Source organism: Somniosus microcephalus, chromosome 8, assembly GCF_052327205.1.
Source record: "Somniosus microcephalus isolate GS21.2 chromosome 8, FLI_Smic_1.0, whole genome shotgun sequence".
NCBI classification, from domain to species: domain Eukaryota; kingdom Metazoa; phylum Chordata; class Chondrichthyes; order Squaliformes; family Somniosidae; genus Somniosus; species Somniosus microcephalus.
In genome coordinates, this window is record NC_140994.1 from 195,381,681 (window position 1) to 195,398,276 (window position 16,596).

A 16,596-nucleotide genomic window follows, 5' to 3' on the forward strand; every position below is an offset into this window, starting at 1 on the left:
AAGCTTTTGGACTGGAATTTAAAAATTTTATTGAAGTAGTGGCTTGCTACAATACATGTTAAAAGTTTTTTAAGTGCGTAGGGAGTGCTGCTGGATGCTTGCAAGGCCTTGGATGGTAAAGGAAGGCTGCTGAGAAGATAGAAAATGCTGCAAATATTCAGCAGGTCAGGCAACATCCATGGAGAGAGAAACAGAGTTCACGTCTCAGGTCGAGATACTGCCTGAGCTGCTGAGTATTTCCAGCATTTTATGCTGTCATTTCAGATTTACAGTATCCGCTCACAGAGGGAAGAGGAAGACGCAGAAGAGGAAGACGCAGAAGAGGAGGAAGCAGAAGGAAGGATGCAACCCAGACAGCCCTTTTCTGGCTGGGATATCCGGGATGGAATCATCCGCCTGCGGTACCAGTGACCACAACCCCAATTCCCCTTTCAACAGTTGTCCTACACCTTACCTTCCCTCTGTTACTGATCATCACAGTGTCCTCTTGGCCACAATGCTGAAATAAAAGCCACCACAAAGCAAACTTTCCAATCGAACTTTATACATCTATCCATCCAATATATCAAGAAATCAACTCATCACCCTTACGCATTCTCTTAGTGACTGTCTTGTGTGTGCCATTGCCTATCCTATTGATGTCACGCAATGCTACCCCAGTGGCTGCAGCATGGCTGGTGGAAGGCTGCTGACTTTCAGTGGGGGACACTGCAAATGGCCTTGCTGGTTGACCTTGAAGAGCTAGTGGCTGGGAGTGTGAAATCAAGTGACGGTGTTTCTTCTTCACTCTCCTCTCCCTTTTCTTGGTCAACCACTGGTTGGGCAGCCTGCATTTCTTGGGTGTGTGAAATGAGGAAGGCCCAAGGGTGGAGTTCTGGTGAGGGGAGGGCGGGAAAGCAAGAGGTGCATGTGAGAAGGAGGATAACGTAGGAGGATACCAGCATCTTGTAACCGTTCTGCCCTGCCATTGGCCAATGGCTCAGCCATGCCTCTGCCAAGAATGGCCTGCACCGTCTCCTCCAATGGGGCGAGGCGAGGCTAGGAATGGAAGGTGTGCCTAATGATTGGTACAGATTGCTGGTAGATGAGTGATTTGGGGGGGATTCGTGCATTGACAAGTGTGTGAGGCTGGTGATTCAGTTGGTAGGAAACAGCTTTTGAAGATGCATTCACTGACCTTGACCAGTGGTCTGAAGTCATAAAGCTTCTTTGGGCACTGGAGCCAAGTGGTGTGGGCGATACTGCTGGCAGTGATGGCCTCGGTGATGTGGCCCCTCATCGCTCTTTCTGAAGGGCCTCCTGGCCCCTATGGGTAGAGAACCTGTCTTGCAGTGTTGAACCCCCGCACAAAGCTGTAATGCTGCATGCGAGACCCTGGGTGCCTCTTCCCTGGCTTGCTGAGCCATTTGTGTTAGTGCTGAAGCACTTTTTCCATTTTCTGAGATGCGGGAGGGAATTCAGCTTTAAGAGCTGAAGACTCCCATTTGGGACTTCTTTTTAATGTTAATTTTTTTTTAAAGGCAGAAAGGGCTGAAAACTGCATTTTTTTACTTATCAGTTTTTATTTTTATCAGTTCAGAAGGCATTGACCTTTTAATGTCACACAATGCCTAGTGAACTCATTGTCTTGCTTCCAGAGGCTGTTGGAAGATGGAATGCCGCTTCTGGACACCATCTTCGCTACCGATGCCTGCACTAACGCCACCAGGAGGGCGTTACATGGTGAGTTAGTGCTGGACTAAAAATCTTCAGTCCCCAGTGCAAACTTTTCTCTTCTATGACGTCGAGCATTCTCAGAGACCATTAACCTGAGGCCGTGGCGACACCGGCAACTTTCGTGGCGGCCACGAATTTCTAGGCCAAGGACTTTGGAGAGGAAATGGAGGTTGGAGATGGGGTGATAGTTGCAAAGACGGAGGAGGTCAAGGGTTGGTATTTTGAGGAGATGTGTGATGACGGCAGATTTGAAGGCGAGGGGGACAGTACTTGAGGAGAACCATTAACAATATCAGCTAACATGGGAGCCAGAAAAGGAAGTTCGGTGGTCAGCAGTTTAGTGGGAATAGGGTTGAGGGAGCAGGACAAGGTGAGTCTCATGGACAAGGTGAGCTCAGAGAGGACATGAGGAGAGATCGGAGAGAAACTGGAGAAAGATGTGAGTTCAGGGCTAGGGCAGGGGGGACCTTAGAGGAAGTTTGGCCTGGTGGGCTAGGGGAAGGAAAGAAAGTGGCAGAGGCAGCTGAATGGATGGTCTCAATCTTAAAGACAAACAAGTCCATGAGCTCCTTGCACTTGTTGGAGGCAAGGGTGGAGGAGACAGGGGAGAAGGGTTTAAGAAGACAGTTTGCAGCAGAGAAAAGAAGCCAGTGGTTATCTTTGTATTCCACAATGATCCTGGAATGTGAGCAGTTTTGGCAGACGAGAGCAGGATCCAATGGTGCTTTATGTGGTCCAGCTAGATCTGGCGGTGAATGGCTAAACCAGTTGTCCGCCATATCCGTTCAAGTCCGCATACCTTGGACTTAAGGGAGCGGAGATGAGGGCCATACCAGGTGGGGAGAGAGTAATGGTTTTAATGGGGACTTGGGCACCAAAGGTGGTGGTGAGGGTGTGATTGAGCAGATCGATAGCTGCAGAAATGTTGTGAATGGAGGGCCGAAGGTTAGACAGTTGTGAGTAAAGTCACTCCTTTATCCCTGCTGGAAATTGCACGTGTGGACATTGAGGAAAAATCGGATCAGGCTCAGGTGTTATAGCCTCCACAGTTAAATTGACTGCAGATACTCTTTGTTTAGACTCACACATAAAGAATGGCTCCTTGGGCAAGGCACCCATGGAACTATCTGCCAGCAAGAGTCAGCGGTTTCAGCAGATAAAAGTATCAGAGAGAAAATATCTGATTCCACTACATTTTATATCCAAGAAACAAATCAAACATCATCTTGACAATTTGTGAATTCCAGCGCAGTACAGTTGAAGCTTCCTAGGAATGAAATGATCACCGTTTAGTGGAATCATTCAGTTAGCATGATCACTTGGTTCTTGTATAAACTGTGGCCCAGAATTTGCGGTCGGGATGATGGCGAACTGGCAGCGTTCACTGTTATTCCGCCTTTGAAACTGACTGTAACTTCAGGATTTTTATTTTTTTTTATTTGTTTTTATGGGATGTGGGCGTCGCTGGCAAAGCCAGCATTTATTGCCCATCCCTAATTGCCCTTGAGGAGGTGGTGGTGAGCAGCCTTCTTGAACCACTGCAGTCCGTGTGGTGATGGTACTCCCACAGTGCTGTTAGGTAGGGAGTTCCAGGATTTTGACCCAGCGACGATGAAGGATCAGCGATATACTTCTAAGTCAGGATGGTGTGTGACTTGGAGGTGGTGGTATTCCCATGCGTCTGCTGCCCTTGTCCTTCTAGGTGGAAGAGGTTGCGGGTTTGGGAGATGCTGCCGAAGTCTTGGCGAGTTGCTGCAGTGCATCTTGTAGATGGTACACACTGCTGCCATGGTACGCCGGTGGTGGAGGGAATGGATGTTTAAGGTGGTAGAGGGGGTGCCAATCAAGCGGGCTGCTTTGTCCTGGATGGTGTCGAGCTTCTTGAGTGTTGTTGGAGCTGCACTCATCCAGGCAAGTGGAGAGTATTACATCACACTTCTTACTTATGCCTTGTAAATGGTAGAAAGGCTTTGGGGAGTCAGGAGATGAGACACTCGCCGCAGAACACCTAGCCTCTGACCTGCTCTTGTTGCCACAGTATTTATTTGGTGCATGCGGAAATCCTGAAGTTCCGGTCTGTCATTGAAAGCTCTGAAACAGGCTGCACTGTGCCACCCACCCACCCTGCCCCAACCACAGATCCGGCAATCTGTGTAATCACCCAAATCAGGGAAACCTGATGAAAACTTTGGCTCATCCGCAGTAAGTAGACTGTTAAATTCCCCACTAAAAATTAGACCCAAAGGGACTAGGTGTAACTGGGGTTTTAACAGTGTTATTACTGTTAAACAAATGTTAAGGGCCTGAAAAACAAATTTTAATTTTGTGCAGTGTGAAATTTGTCCATTTTAATAAAAATTAAAATTTTTAAGAAACTTTTCAAAAATGTTTTTTTACATTTTTTTTCAAGTTTGTCCATCTTTATTTTAGGTTTGTCTTTTCCCCATGTGAGAGCCCCATTCTTATTTTTGATCTCTCTAATATTTTTGAAACATAGAAGTTAGGAGCAGGAGTAGGCCATTCGGCCCCTCGAGCCTGCTCCGCCATTCAATTCGATCATGGCTGATCATCCAATTTCAGTACCCGGTCCCTGCTTTCTCCCCATACCCCTGGATCCCTTTAGCCTTAAGAAATATATCCAAATCCTTCTTGAATATATTTAATGAATTGGCTTCTACTGCCTTCTGTGGTAGAGAATTCCACAGGTTCACCACTCTCTGGGTGAAGAAATTCCTCCTCATTTCTGTCCTAAATGGCCTACCCCTTATCCTTAGACTGTGACCCCTGGTTCTGGACTCCCCGACCATCGGGAACATCCTTCCTGCATCTAGTCTGTCCAGTCCTGTGAGAATTTTATAAGTTTCAATGAGATCCCCTCTCATTCTTCTAAACTTCAGCGAGTACAAGCTCAATCGTCCCAATCTCTCCTCATACGTCATTCCTGCCATCCCAGGTATCAGCCTGGTGAATCTTCGCTGAACTCCTTCCATGGCAAGAACATCCTTCCTCAGATAAGGCGACCAAAACTGCACACAATACTCAAGATGTGGTCTCACCAAGGCCCTGTACAACTGCAGCAAGACATCCTTGTTCCTGTACTCTAACCCTCTCGCTACGAAGGCCAACATACCATTTGCCTTCTTAACCGCCTGCTGCACCTGCATGCTTACCTTCAGCGACTGGTGCACAAGGACACCCAGGTCTCGTTGCACTTCTCCTTCTCCCAATCTATTGCCATTCAGATAATAATCTGCCTTCCTGTTTTTGCCACCAAAGTGGATAACCTCACATTTATCCACGTTATATTGCATCTGCCATGCTTTTGCCCAATCACCCAACCTGTCCAAATCATCCTGGAGTTTCTCAGCATCCTCCTCACAGCACACACGCCCACCCAGCTTTGTGTCGTCTGCAAATTTGGAGATATTACATCTAGTTCCCTCATCCAGATCATTAATATATATTGTGAATAGCTGGGGTCCAAGGACCGATCCCTGCGGTACCCCACTAGTTACTGCCTGCCACTTGGAAAAAGACCCGTTTATTCCAACTCTTTGCTTTCTGTCTGTCAACCAGTTCTCTATCCAAGTCAGTACCTTGCCCCCAATCCCATGTGCCTTAACTTTACACGCCAATCTCTTATGTGGGACCTTATCAAAGGCCTTCTGAAAGTCTAAATACACCACATCCACTGGTTCTCAAAAGTTAGAATTTTAAGAGCTTACTCACTTACTTGTTTGCTGTCTGTGAGATTAATGAGTTTTGATTGGCTGCTGAGACAACTTGTTGATGTCACAGCAGTTCGCACAAGGGGATCCCCACTAAACTACGTTGATTTGCAGTGAACGTCGGAAAACCCGAATTTCTCGACACAGGGATCACGGCATCCTTGTGCGAAGTGTATTTCGGGGCCGGCTGCGAGCGCCTTCGCTTCGCTGCTGACCACAAATACTGGGGCCAATTATGTTTTCTGATCATCTCTTCAGAGGAATCATATTACTGTAATCACTTACAGACTATTAATGCAAAATAAACATCACTTTTACATTGAGTTAAATAAAGGTTTGTCCTAACCTTCTACACTAACATTTGACTCTGAGCAGAACAAATTGAAGAGAAAAAAATACTTTACATCTAAGCCCATCAAAAATGCTATGGTAATCCTACCTTACAGTGCACACAACAGCAACCCTATGACAGTAATATGATACATTTTGAGGTACAAAACAGTTTTTTAATTCCGTAGACAGCTTCTACTGTACACAAGGGCCTCCACACATTGTAAAGTCAGTGGCATAATGCTTTCCTTATGCTAACCAAATAAAGTGTGTACATGAGGTTCTCAGACCTTATCGCATCAGAACCATCTCAAAGTGCTTTATGCAAATTAATTACTTTGAAGTCCTGTGATTGTTTCTTACATTTTGCACACAAAAATTTAATTTTTTTGTAATGGCCAGGAAATCAGAAGCCCTGTTAAGTGGGCGCGCTGACTTTCATGGCAGATTCTTCGATTTGGGCTTCCGTTAAGTGAGAAACTGGGAGCAGAAGCTAACAGCCTAGAAATTGCAGCCAATAGAACTGAATAGCAGGTGCTGCGTATAACAGGCAGCCTATCCGATACTGTCCGTTTTGCATTACCGCCCAAGACAACTTTTTAAGCCAACATCTTCAGAGCTTATCTATATAGATATGTGTTATTTGCTCAGCTCTTTATTAAGAATTTCAACATTTTAATTGTGTTTTATCATGCTTACTATTAAGATTAGTTTGAGTGGCTCAAAGACAGAAATGGTCTTAAATGGCAGACCAATTAAACAGGGTTTTGGGTCAAGAATGTGAACTAGAGACAGCCTTTGTCACTAACTCCCAGAAGAGAAACATCAGTGAACACTGTCATAATAGGTGCAACTCTATTCCACTTGCCCCACCTTTCCTATAGGTGGGGTGAAATCCAGTGATGATCCACATCAACAGTACAAAGATATCATATGCCTAATGTAAAAATTGAAACAGATTTCTCCCTATGTCTCACAATCTGTACACGCCTGTGCCTCTTCATACCGATCAAATAAAATCAGAAGAGCAAAGGGAAATCCTGAGTACTGGAGATGAAATATTTCTCCCCAATAATCTTCATTTTCTCCATTTAAAAAATAAAATGTATTCCTATTCTGCTTTCAAATCTCTCCAATGCCCTGTTCTATAACAACCACAGCCAGGTGCACAAATGCTATTGAGTTATTTACCCTCATCTTTAGGTGCAAACCCAAGTGCTACACAGTACCACTATGTCACTCTTGTGCTGGAGATAAAGATGCTTTGTTATGCTACTCTCTTACACTTTGGTAGTATAAATTGCTACACACAGCATTCTATACAAGGCTATGTGTTTGTAACATGATCCACAGTCCAGTTATTTTTGCACCAACCATGAATCAACCATTTATGTTACAGCACTGTAACATGACAAACACAAATATATCATACTGGAACAACTTCCAGATGAACTACAAAACCTAAACCAAAGAGCCTTTAAAATTCTTTTAGTGACAGTATGTAGACTGGCTTTGGAACACAAAAATATATATAAGTTACAACAGGGAAACACATTATTTGGCCCAACCAGTCACAGCCTAGATATTCGGTATCTTGCAATGAATTTAGAATTCCATTAGCTGTTTCTACAGCCTTATCAAACTAAGGTTAAATTAAATCCCCCTACGGCATGCCCCTCCTTATCTCTGTAACCTGCTCCAGCCCTACAACCCACCGAGAACTCTCCATTCCTCCAATTCTGGTCTCTTGTGCATCCCCGATTTCCTTTGCCTCTCCTATGGCGGCTGTGACCCTCCACATGAGCAATTAGTTCTAAGCACATTTACCCACCCTGTTTCCATATCCCTGCACCCATTTTTATTCATCCTATTAAATCTAATCTTGAATGGTGACAGTTTCTGCCTCAACCACCAACCCTGGAAGTGAATTCCATATCCTCACAACTCTCTGTGTGAAGAAGTTTCTCTTGCCCTCTGTTCTAAATCTCTTACATATAATCTTGTATCTATGACCTCGTCATTCTTGAATCCTAATACTGGAAAATCTGCTTCTATCTACCCTATGCCATCCTTTCATCATTTTAAACGCATCTATCATACTGCCCTGTAATTTGTATTGTTCTAACAAAAGACCCAGTTTTTCAAGTCTTTCTTGAATCTGTGCTATACCCACTTTAAAGCCGCAAATGTGGACCCCAATATGGCACACAGTAATCTAACTGATGTCTTGTTATGGTTCCATATTGGTTCGTTATTAGCTCTTTGCTTTTATATTCGGTATCTTGCAATGAACTTAGAATTCCATTAGGTGTTTCTACAGCCTTATCAAACTAAGGTTAAATTAAATCCCCCTACGGCATGCCCCTCCTTATCTCTGTAACCTGCTCCAGCCCTACAACCCACCGAGAACTCTCCATTCCTCCAATTCTGGCCTCTTATGCATCCCCGATTTCCTTTGCCTCTCCTATGGCGGCTGTGCCTTCAGCTGTCTAGGTCCTAAGCTCTGGAATTCCCTTCCTAAACCACTCTACCTATCTTCCTTTAAGGCACTCCTTAAAACCTAACTCTTTGACCAAACTTTTGGTCATTTGTCCTAATGATGTGGCTCAGAGTCCTTGTGACATTTTACTACATTAAAGAAACTATATAAATGCAAGTTATTGTAAGGTGTTGCCTTTAATGTCCTGTGAACCTATACCCTCAAATTCTTCTGCTCTTCCATTTGGGCAAGCGAGGCCCTACCAACGTGAATGCAGCGTTACTTTCATTGTGTTTCAAGTATGTCTGTACTGAATCTTTATAGATGATGTGTTCAAAAACTTACTGATTGACTTTCAAATATGGGCTGGTCATGAGTAAATCCATTTGAACAGAATTTATCACTGGCTGCATGTTTATAATATGACAGATATAAAAAGACTGGATAAATTACAAACAAATGTACTTCAGCCATGACTTCCTGTGGCGCATTTCGGAGCAGCTTCGAAGAATGTAAAATCACCTAGTCCTCCCCCATGGGGCGGGATGCGCTATTGCGCAATCATGGAATACTTTTTAAAAAAAATGAGCGTGGTTTCTTTCAACTCTGGACTGATGTGTGGACACTAACAAGTGCTGCTGATACCAGCAATAAGCTCCTAAGGAGGGGAGGGGAATAAAATATATTAGTAAAAATAAAAATAATTCAAACGAAAATACTAAAACACAGAAATATTATGTGTGAGCTATGCGAAGTACACAGGTAGGAATCCAACTGTGTAAATGAATCTTTGTCCCACACAAGGCGTGCGCTTCCCCCAAAAAAAAATCAATCGCCCATCCGGGTCTTTCTGTAGGAGACATTGCTGTCCAACCTAACCTGATCCGAGCCCGCTAGCTGTTTTATTGATAGCTGCGCTGACCAATCGCGAGCCCGCCCAGGCGCTATTACACTGCGTAATGGAATGTCAGTTGCCCCTTCCCACCAATCAGCATCGAGCAGTTGGGGAGGGGCGGGTGCCGGATGTGCACCTATCAAGTTAGTGGGAGCAAGCGCACAGAAGTTAATGGTTCGGGTGGACTAATATTGGCGGGGCCTAGTCTGTCTGTGAGGCGCGGGGCTTTCGCTGGTAGTAGCCGAAGTCAAACTTTACATCAGAAAGATTTAAACACAAAAATAGATACAGCTTCTAGTCAGACTCAGAGGCGCCCAGCACGGTAAGGATAGAGCGCGAAGAATATGCAGAATGAAGTGATAGCGGAGAACCGAGCGCTGGACACGATGACAGACGGCTTTGAAGACGAAATAGATTCTGTGACCGCCGCCGTCAGCACTAAAGTTCGCATTTTAGAGCCGACTCCCGGGGATCGCCTGGATTTCAAACTAGCTGTGCTCTCTGGGAGCGAAGAGGATGAGGTTTCTGAGGTAAAGTGACCCTCACTTCACATCGCCACTCCACGACACCGCTCTTTAGTCAATCGTTTTAAGGTGTTAATCCCCCCCCAAAATCGCAATCCCCTCCCCTCTCCTCCTTCACATAGTAGGCCCGAGAGCTGTGCTTTACTGGCGGTGCGTACAAATCCGGGCCTAAGTTTGGAATACGAAGCCGAGGCTCGGCCGCGGAGCCGGGTGAAGCGGTAGGCCGAGGGAGGGGAGGGGGGTGGGGTAGAAAGAGGGGCCAAAGGGCCGAGTGCGCTTGCGCGGCGGCCGCCCCGACTTATGGGAAGTGTAGTTTAAAAGGTGACTCGGAGTTTGAAGGGAATCGGAGGAAAAGCAAGGCCCGAACTACAACTCCCAGTGAGCCGCGCGGCCCTCCTGGCTTCTTAGGTTTTTTTTGGAATCCAGAAACTAGTTCTGGCCTGAATTGTCCTGAAGCCACTAACCCTTTTCGAATTACGATTAATATAGGTTGAACCAACAAGGGCCGCTGCATCTGATATTCCCCACAATGTGAACGCATCAAATAAGACATGATCTTCGACACAATATGTTTACTCAGTAATTTTTCACTCCCATTTTCTGTAAATCTGTTTCGCTTACGTATGTCTGACTACAAACGAAGTTGGAAGGTGCCATGTTATTCTCACTTGCATTAGGAAGCGCCTAACATGAGGGAAATGGGCATAGTAGGCCTCTAATTCTTCAATGCTGTCCCTCTTCGCACAAATCTAATATTGTGGGCCTCGTCACATATATAAGCTCCGAGAACGGATATGGTTGTAGTTTATATCTCAATTTGCAGTTCCAGATTGATTTTGATGCATTACCAGATGAGCCTGACATGTCTGGTTTCACTGCATTGGGAAGAGATGGTACTTTGTGTGTTGATCTGTGACAAGTAGAATGAGCAGATCTTTCATATTGGGGAGGGGGGAATGCCAGTTCTATTTTACAGGTTTCTCTTTTTTTTGTTTGGGGCGGGGGGGACATTTAACAGTATTTAAGATGTTGGTGGAAGTATGTCATCTTAAGGTAGTACAGTAGTATAATGTTTTTAGTCTGTCCAGGCACACACTTTGCTTCTGTGTAACAATCTAAATATTACAATTTACAGAATGGATGCATGAAAATTAGAGCTGAGAGAAATGTCATAGGTGTCCTTTAAAATCAAGAAAAGAACTGCTGGAGTTAAAGTTTTTATCATTCAGAGTCAGGTGTTGTGATAACCTGAAGTAATGTAAAAGTTAAAAGTAACTAGGAGTTGCATGCTCTGAAGAATTTTGGCTAAAAAATACACTGGTACAAAATTGAGCTGATTGGCCTTTTCTTATTTCATGTTCTTAGCAGAATTGAGCTGAAGTGCTGAAACTGGGTTGTAGGAAAGAAGAGGGGGGCATAAATAAATTAATTCTAGATTGTCATCAAATTGTGCATGGCAGTTTGAAATTACATAACTAAAAGGTAAGTTGTGTAGGCAATGATCTGTAACCTGGGGGGTTACATGTAATTTTGGCAATAAAATTTGGTCGAAGCTTTGTCACCTGAACATTTTGATTATACTGTAACAACTAAATAAATTGACTGATTATCATAACAGGGCATTTCTATGGATTAAGTTTTGGATTTTTTTTCAAAAACAGTTTTCATCTTTTGAAGGTACCAGCTAGTTGGAGTTCCTTGGGGGCTGGTCGCTCTCTGTTTCCTGTCCAAGTGGCCATTCATTATTTGAGAGCTTAGACAATGAACGTTGGCACATAGTTGAGCCCTGTCCTGTCACACCAAGACATAATTCCTCCTGTAGATTCTGCACTGACTGAATCCTGATTCTCAATGCCACAATATTTCTGCAGCTGTTAATCTGTTCAGTCACTCCCTCACTTTCACCTGATTCCCCTATCCCAAGTGAAACCTTCAGGCTCTCCCATCCTGTTTGTTCTCTATGGTAATGCCCTCATCTTCACTCTCAAGTCCAAGGGGTGCAGACTTGAGCGTACCATGCTGCATAACTGGTTTAGCTATCACCAGATCTGGTTGTACCACATCAAATGCTATCTGGCCTCGCTTTCCTCTGCCAGAATCTATGGACAACTCTCTTCTGCCCCCTCCCTTCCAACAAAAAGTGCAAGGAGCTTATGGACGACTTTGTCACTAAAATTGTGACCAACTGTTCAGCTACCAACCACTGTTTCTCTCCTTCCAAGCTCACCTTGTTCATGAGATCCATCTCCTGCTCCTTTTACCCCATTCCCACTGAACTGCTGACCACAGAACTTCTCTTCTGAGGTCCTGTCTGCCCTCTTGGGTGGTTGTAAAAGATCCCATGGCACTATTTTGAAGAGGAGCAGGGGAGTTCTCCTTGGTGTCCTGGGGCCAATATTTATCCCTTAACCAACATCACTAAAACAGATTATCTGGTCATTATCATATTGCTGTTTGTGAAATCTTGCTGTGCGCAAATTGGCTTCCATGTTTCATAGAATCATAGAAATTTACGGCACAGAAGGAGGCCATTACACCAGTGACTACACTTCAAAAAGTACTTCATTGGCTGTAAAGCAGTTTGGGATGTCCTGAGGTTGTAGAAGGCACTATATAAATGGAAGTCTTTGTTTTTAATGTTTGAATTTCTCCAATCAGGTTTCTGTCCCTGCACTGCATTTAAACAGCTCTAACCAAAGTCAAAAATGACACCACGGTCACATAGAATATTAGCCCGCTTCAATCTCTCTGCAGTCTTTGACATGGTCGACCTCACCGTCCTGCTCCAACGCCTCGCCTCCCTCGTCCAGCTCAGAGGAACTTCCCTCCTCCTTATTCCTTCTTAGGCAGTCCCTCGGAATCGAGGATGACTTGCTTCCACATTAAAAATGAAGTTGCAGGTGACTGATGAGTCCAGTGCGGGACCTACAGTCTCTTGTCACAGGTGGGGCAGACGGTGGTTGAAGGGGTGGGTGGGTGGGGTGTTTGGGTTGACGTGCTCTTTACGCTGCCTGCGCTTGGCTTCCGCTTGCTCCCGGCGAAGAGACTCGAGGTGTTCGGCACCTTCCCGGATGCTTCTCCTCCACTTTGTGCGGTCTTGGGCCAGGGATTCGCAGGTGTCGGTGGGGATGTTACACTTTTTCACGGAGGCTTTGAGGGTGTCTTTGAAGCGTTTCCTCTGCCCACCTGGGGCTCTCTTGCCGTGTCGGAGCTCCGAGTAGAGCGCTTGTTTTGGGAACTACCCTCACTTGGCTCCCCTCGTCTATCCAGTCATAGCCAGAGCATCTCTCTCAATTTCTATCACCCGCACCATTGCCTAGGGAGTCCTCCACAATCTATCCTCGGCCCTCAATGTTTCCTTTAAGCTGTGCGACTGCGCAGTACTCTTGCAGTCCCGCACAGCTGGTGAACCAGCTTTTAAATAGAAAAACCGTGCATGCATGGAATTTTGAATGGCTTGCGTAGCCCATTAAAGGTGATGTGCGGGCCAAAACAAAATTAGAGGGAACATTACTTGGCCCCCCTCCTTTGTTATTTACATGCTGCCCCTTGGTGACCATTTGAAGAGAGAGGGTCAACTTCCACATACACTGACTACACCCAGGTCTTCCTCTCCACCACCTCTCTTGACCCCTCCACTGTTTCTATGATGTGAACAAGCAGTCTCTCAGACTGCTTGTCTGACATCAGTTTTTTATTAGTCGCAATTTCCTTCAGTTAAACATTGGGAAGACCAAAGCTGTTATCTTTGTTCCCTGCCACAACTCTGTACCCTTGCTACTGATTCTGTCCCCCTCCCTGACCAGGCTGTTTGCATCCTATTCGACCCTGAGCTGAGTTTCCAGCCCCATTATCCTCTCCATCACAACGACTTGTCTACTTCCACCTTCATGACATTCTGTCTCTGCCCCTGCCATAACCCTCTGCTGCTGAAGCCCTCATCCATGCCTTTGTCACCGCTAGACTTGACTATTTCAATGCTGTGCTGGCCAGCCTCCCATCGTCTGCGCTCTGTAAATTTCAGCTCATTGTTCTGTTTTTGCACCAAGTACCACTCACCCTTCACCTCTGTCCTTGCTGATCTACATTGGCTTCCAGTCCCCCAACATCTTAAAATATAAAACTCTCATCCTAGTGTTTAAGTCTCTTCATGGCCTTGCCCCTTTTCTCTGCAACCTCCTCCAGGCTTGCAGTCCCTGCAGAACTCTCCATTCCTCTAGCCCTAGCCTCTTGTGCATTCCCCCTTTCACCCCAACTTTGTTGGCCATGCCTTCAGCTGTTTTGGCCCCATGTACTGAAAACGCCTCCACCTCTTTCTCCTGTAAGACCTACCTCTTTGACCAAGCCTTTGATCACCTCTCCTAATATCTCCTTTTGCTTGGTGTCCATTTTTTTCTGTTTACCCCTCTGTGAAGTGCCTTGGGACTTTTTTTTGCATTAAAAGTTGCAATATGAATGCAAGTTGTTGTCTGCATAGGTGCACTTTCCAGCAGAAGAACTGGATAGCAGTCAGCCGCAGAAATGTTGACCAACTGCTGCCCTGGCTAAAATCAGCAAACTCCGTGCAGGCTGAATAAATCTGGAACCATCTGGGCTGTATGTCTTGGTATCAATGGCCCATTAAGCCAATTAAGGAGCTTATTTGGAGAAATCTTCATTTTGTACAACTGTCGTGTAAATCTCCATTTCAGCTAGTCTTTGGGGAGCAGGTTTGCTGGGGTGATATCAATCAGGAATAGAGCGCACTTGCTCTGCAGATGAGTGTTCCATAGTCAGTCTTATGGAGACTACTCCTGGTTTTTACAATATTTGGGGTGGTGGTGCTAGGACAGGTGTTTTAAGTGACTGGCAAGGGAAAGTTCCATTCCGTGGAATCGACAACCCTTTGGTGGCTGATTTGTCAGCTTGTGTGGTACTTGAAGGGTGGCTAGAATAGTACAGAACTTCAGTAAAACTACACCAGTTGGAGGATTTTGAAGAGTTTTTGCTACCCTGTAGACATTTGGGAGATTTTTGGGGTGAAATCACAGTATGCGATATTGGCACATAAAGTCTCAACACTACAACATATTCACCAAGACAGCTTATTTTTGTCTCCATAACATTACCTGTCTCTGTCCCTAGTTTTTCCTCCACTGGCTCCCTGTTCCTCGGCACATTGAATTCGAAATCCTTGTCTACAAATTTCTACATGGTTGTGTGCAACTATACCTCTGCAACCTCCTCCATCCTATGTTCCAGTCTGAACTCTTGGCTTTTCCAACTCTGGACTACAGTGTATGTTACCCTTCAATGCATCATTGGTGACAGAACCTTCATCTACCATACCCTTAACTGGATTTCATTTCCTAGATCTGTGTCTTGCTGCAACTCGCCTCATCTTCAAGAGCCTTTTAAAATCCACCCTTTTCATCACTTCCCCTGATTTTGTTCTTCCATTCCTTCCTTCCATTTTTGTTCTGAGCACGCTGCGTTCCTTCGACTCTGGGCTCTTCTGCTTCCCTCGCTTCTTTTGCCCTATCATTGTTGGGAGTGCCTTCAGCCGTCGAGGCCCTGTATTCTGGCATTCCTTCCCTAAACCCCTCTGCCTCTCCACTTCCCCCTCCTTCTTTAATAAGACTCTCCATAAAACGACCTCTTTGACCAAGCATTTAGTCACCTACCCAATATCTCACCTCCTCCTTTTGGCTCTGTGTCCATTTTTGTCTGATTACACAGCTGTGAAGTGTATGGAGACATTTTTCTACATTGAAGGTGCTATATTAATGCAATTGTTCCTGGCAAAGCACCTGGGGACATATCAATATGTTAAAGGGGCTGTACACATGCCAGTTGGTGTCCTTTTGAAGCCTTAAATCTGTCCCGCAGGGCAGCTCCGTCGGTGTAAGTACAAATCTGCACTGTTTGCTTGTAGAGTCACCTCTTTGTTTTAAAATGTTAATTGATCAGGTTTCCTTATTTTAAAATTTTGATTCTTGGGTGTGCTAGAGTTTTCCCAAATGAATCTTGGTTCTCTCTCCAGATGGTGTAATAGAGAGCCATATATCCCAAGTTTGCAGATGACCCAAATATTGGTAGTATAGTAAGTAGTGTAGACAGGAGCATAAAATTACAAAGACGTTGATAGATTAAATGAGTGGGCAAAACTGTTGCAGATGGATTTCAACACGGCTAAGTGTGAGGTCCTCCATTTTGGATCAAAAAAGGATAGATCCAAATATTTTTTAAAATAATGATAACGCTAGGAACAGAGGAGGTCCAAAGAGATTTAGGGTTCCATGTACACAGATCACTAAAATGTGTCGGGTATAAAAAAATAATCAAAAAGGCTAATGAAATGTTAACCTTTATAACTAGAAGGATGGAATATAAAGGGGAGCAAGTTTTCCTACAGCTATACAAAGCCCTGGTTAGATCACATCTGGAGTAGTGTGTGTAGTTCTGGTCACCGCATCTTAGAAAGGATATATTGGTCTTGGAAGGAGTGCAGTGCAGATTCACCACAATGTTACCAGGGCTCCAAGGGTTAGATTCTGAGGAGAGATTACATAAACTAGGCTTGTATTCCCTGCAATAGAGAAGGTTAAGGGGTGATTTGATTGAGGTGTTTAGAATTTTGAATGGAATTGATAAGGTAGATAGAGAGAAACTTTTTCTGCTGGTGGGGGAAGTCTAGGACAAGGGGACATAACCTTAAAATCAGAGCCAGGCCATTCAGGAGAGAAGTTAGAAAACACTTCTTCACGCAAAGGGTGGTAGAAGTGTGGCACACTCTTGTTTATTAAAAAAAAAAGTAAATGCTAGCTCAATTGATTTTAAATCTGATATCGATAGATTTTTGCTGGATAAGGTATTAAGGGATATGGAGCCAAGGCGGGTGGATGGAGTTGGGATACAGATCAGCCATGATCTCATTGAATGGCG

General features: G+C 44.7%; 1 protein-coding gene across 15 annotated transcripts in view; it reads left to right on the forward strand.

Annotated features, from left to right (window-relative positions):
• The first annotated feature begins 9,274 nt into the window (after nt 1-9,274).
• Nucleotides 9,275-16,596, forward strand: part of ankhd1 (ankyrin repeat and KH domain containing 1) — a 170,232-nt gene continuing 162,910 nt past the window's right edge. For 6 of the 15 annotated variants that reach the window (XM_085995499.1, XM_085995503.1, XM_085995500.1 and 3 more), the window contains exon 1: nt 9,276-9,678. In XM_085995499.1, coding sequence (XP_085851625.1) covers nt 9,493-9,678 — 186 coding nt within the window. In that variant the 5' untranslated portion in view covers nt 9,276-9,492. Of the gene's footprint in view, nt 9,679-16,596 lie in introns of all 15 variants that reach the window. The other 9 variants (XM_085995498.1, XM_085995501.1, XM_085995504.1 and 6 more) reach the window with 3 other exon arrangements.